The following is a 3,312-nucleotide window of genomic DNA, read 5'->3' on the forward strand; positions in this document are numbered from 1 at the left end:
GGAAAATGCTTAGTTTTGGAGGATTTTTTTTTTTTTTTTAACTGGAATTGTCAAATTCAAACAACATATTTTTTTGCTTTGGGTGAACAAATCACTGCGCTGCAATTTGACACAGACCATGAGTTTTGAACTGCAGCCCCCATTCTCCCACAGGACAAAAGCTCTGGTCCCAGTTATCTCCCCATGCCTTTGTTCTCTGTCCAGACCCTGTATCCTAGGAGCATCCCATGAATACTTCCCCACTCCAGCTCCGTTTTTCAAAGGTGCCTGCTGGAGAAGGCGCGGGTGCTCTGGCTGGGACCGAAGCCGGGCACCGTGCTTGGAGCGCGGCTGAGACCAGCCCTGCGCCGGGGACGAGGCTCTGGCAAAGAGGGACATCCCCAGACACTCAGCAAGACTGGTTTTGCTGATGTGGTGTAGAAATACTGCACGTGCGTCTGCAGCCCTGAGCGGGGCTGTAGAAAAGCTTGGACTTCGCCTGGCATCAGACGGGTGGTGTTGAACAGGTTTACTGGGGAACGATGATTAAAAGAACAAAAGCAACGCGCGAAGCAAACCTCACACCGTCAACTTCCAGTTCAATGCACATGAGTTTAGAAAAACAGCCTATATCTAACTCCTGGTTTTAAAGGGAATGGTTTTATTCTTAATTACAGTAAACACGGATGAGGACTTATTTCTAACTATTAGTTTATTAACACAGTGGGAAACAAATAGTTCTGGGAAATTGCACTTGAAAAATACATCGACTATAATTAGATGTAAATTAATTAGCACTTAGTATGACACACTAATGAGACAGAAGGTTTTTTTTTCATTGCAAACTTCTACTTCTATCATAGCTAATCAAAGTATTTTAATATTACGAAGTCTCAAAAAGTAGGAAATAATTTATTGTTTGAAAGCATAAAGATTCTTGTAAAAAAAACTTCTCATCAAGAACTTTAATAATTTTAGAACTCTTTTATGTTGTCCTAGCCGAAAAGTAGGTAAAAAAGTTTTCTTGTCTGCCTCAGTCTGAATTTTTTTTAAAAAGCTTGTGTAACATCTTTCTCCATAGTGTGTTTGTACAGAAAGTAGCACAACATTTTCCGCTTTTAAATCATTCCCATTGCTCCTTTCACTTTAGCTCTCAGAGTTCAGAGGTTTGAAAAAGGATCCCAGCAGAGTTTTAACCTGAATGGAAACTCTTAATAAGCAGGGATGAAGGCTCCAACCCACCTCCGCCAAAATAACGATGTCGCTCTGCCAGGCTGAGGCAGAGCTTGACAGTGACTAGGGGAAGACGTCCGCTTCAGATCGAGAGTTGTGTCTTGGTTCCTGCACGGAGAGCGGCTTAAGCAAGGTTTACCTGGAGGGGAGAGAGGGTTCAACTTGCTTTTTTGGGATGTTAAGGCAGGTCCTCTGGGATTTCCCTGGAGGACTAGGTTCTGCTAGCTGAAAGCCTTGCATCCAGAACACCACTGAGTCACTGATGCTGCAGCCATCGCAGGATAAATTAAGACTAAAGAGGTTTTAACAGTTTGGCTGAGGTCTCCCACCATCAGTGAGCCAAGCTTTCCAAATCATGATTTTTTTTCTCTTGTCACCACTTCTCTAGTCTTCTGGTAGCAAAGATTTCCTGGGCAAAGACGATAGGTATATTCCAAGGAATCTACAGGAATTAGATGCTCCTCTCTCACTGCACCTAATTCATCTGAGGGGAATCGGGCACCTCATGCTCGTATGGCTTGGTCGAGTGGTCACTAAAAGCAACATGAGTACTGTTAAATTAAATTACCTTTGAGTCAGGCCCTCGAGCTTTGAATTTCCAAGCCTAAGTGTAAAAAAATGAAAGCAGGAATTTAAAAGAAAAAAAAATATTTCAGACTTTTTAGAAACATACAGAAGCAAAGGGTACAAATTAGTTCCCCCTTAGGTGATGCATAGAGTTTTCTGTGGGCTCTCTGCACGTAAGTAGATTCATCATTCAAAATAAATTAAATAAGGTCGAACCATCGTTTCCATCTAAAAGCAACTATACCTTGCACCATGCGGCACTTATTCATAATAAAAAGAGTTTAATAAATATCTCATAAACGGTGATTATTTTTGTTCTATTTTAAAAAATACAAAGTTGTCATCCATTCTGTTAACACTCAGTTCCCATTGCTGCAGGAAGTTTTGCTAGTCCGAACGCATTAGCTTCTCATTCTCTTACGCACATTGCTTAGATACCTTAGTTTCCAGTAGCGTTAGTGTTGCACTTGTGAAGCAGGAAGGGAAACAGGAATGCAGTCCCAGGGAACCGGCAGCGTGGCCTGCGCGGGCCACCCTGGCTCAGCTCTGCTTCTCGCTCTTGCTCTAAGTAGTCTATAGGGGCTCCTGACAGACAGCACTCAGCACCTTGCCGGATCAGGCACTAGGGCTAGTCGAAATGAGAATTCAAGTTTTCTAAATGTTAGGCAAGAAATGATATTTGCAAATATGCTCAAGTCCCACCTATTATAATCCTTCCCTTTCTAGGTATTTCAAGATGCACCCACCCTCTTCTCCCCGACCTGCACTGCCCCAAGGGACGCCTTACACACGGAAATGGGAGACCCCCTTACCACCCCAGCAGGGAGTCTGTGGTGCTCAGTACGCAGGTGCTCTACGGTTTCAGTAGCACAGGTCAGTTTTAGAAAGTGTTGCCTTCAAAAATATTTTCTTTTTTTTCTTTTTTTTTTTTTTTAAAGAGGCAAAGCTTATGCTGTGTCAAAGGGAAGTGGCTCACTTGATGAGGAGCTCGTATCCATCCTTGGGCTTGGTTATAAATTATATTTGCAAGTTTGTATTAAGGGATCTCAATATTAGAAAAAAAAAAGTCATAGAACAATTTTTCTGTAATCCTTTAAAACACACAGGTGGCGAGTCCTTTGCAGTTTCTCCAAGACTTTGTACACACTACAAGAGTGCGGGAACATGGACTGCCTTCGTCTCATGACACCAAGAACTGAAAGAAACAAACTCCAAATAGCTTCAAAAAAAGCTACGAGCGTGTAACATCTTTATGTTGGTCCAGAGGATCTCCACTTGCTACCTCAACACATGCCACAATTAAAGAGGTGAGAGGGTATTTTAACGTCGCTCCTTCTCTTCCATGACAGATCCATTCTGCTTCAAAAAGCGTGAGGGAGGAAGGTACTTCAAACGGGCGTTGTTCTCCTGTTGACCATGTTGACATGGAGTCCTTCCTTGAATTCCTTCTGAAGGAAGTTGTGAACCTGCAGAAAACTGGCTTCTTGGTCTGCGTTGTAGCTGGCAGCCGTCGTAACCTTCAGAGGCTCTCTG

At 42.9% G+C, this 3,312-nt stretch overlaps 1 protein-coding gene across 1 annotated transcript in view; it reads right to left on the minus strand.

The window, feature by feature from the left end:
• Window positions 1–2,709: 2,709 nt before the first annotated feature.
• LOC104513584 (voltage-dependent calcium channel gamma-4 subunit-like) overlaps window positions 2,710–3,312 on the minus strand; it is a gene marked incomplete at its 5' end in the record, with an annotated part of 7,482 nt that continues 6,879 nt past the window's right edge. Inside the window, 1 exon segment of the mRNA XM_010156988.1 lies at window positions 2,710–3,312. This exon segment is cut by the window's right edge and continues 10 nt beyond it. Within this exon segment, the coding sequence (XP_010155290.1) occupies window positions 3,168–3,312 (145 nt within the window).

This window comes from Eurypyga helias, unplaced genomic scaffold (assembly GCF_000690775.1).
Source record: "Eurypyga helias isolate BGI_N326 unplaced genomic scaffold, ASM69077v1 scaffold7578, whole genome shotgun sequence".
Classification (NCBI taxonomy): domain Eukaryota; kingdom Metazoa; phylum Chordata; class Aves; order Eurypygiformes; family Eurypygidae; genus Eurypyga; species Eurypyga helias.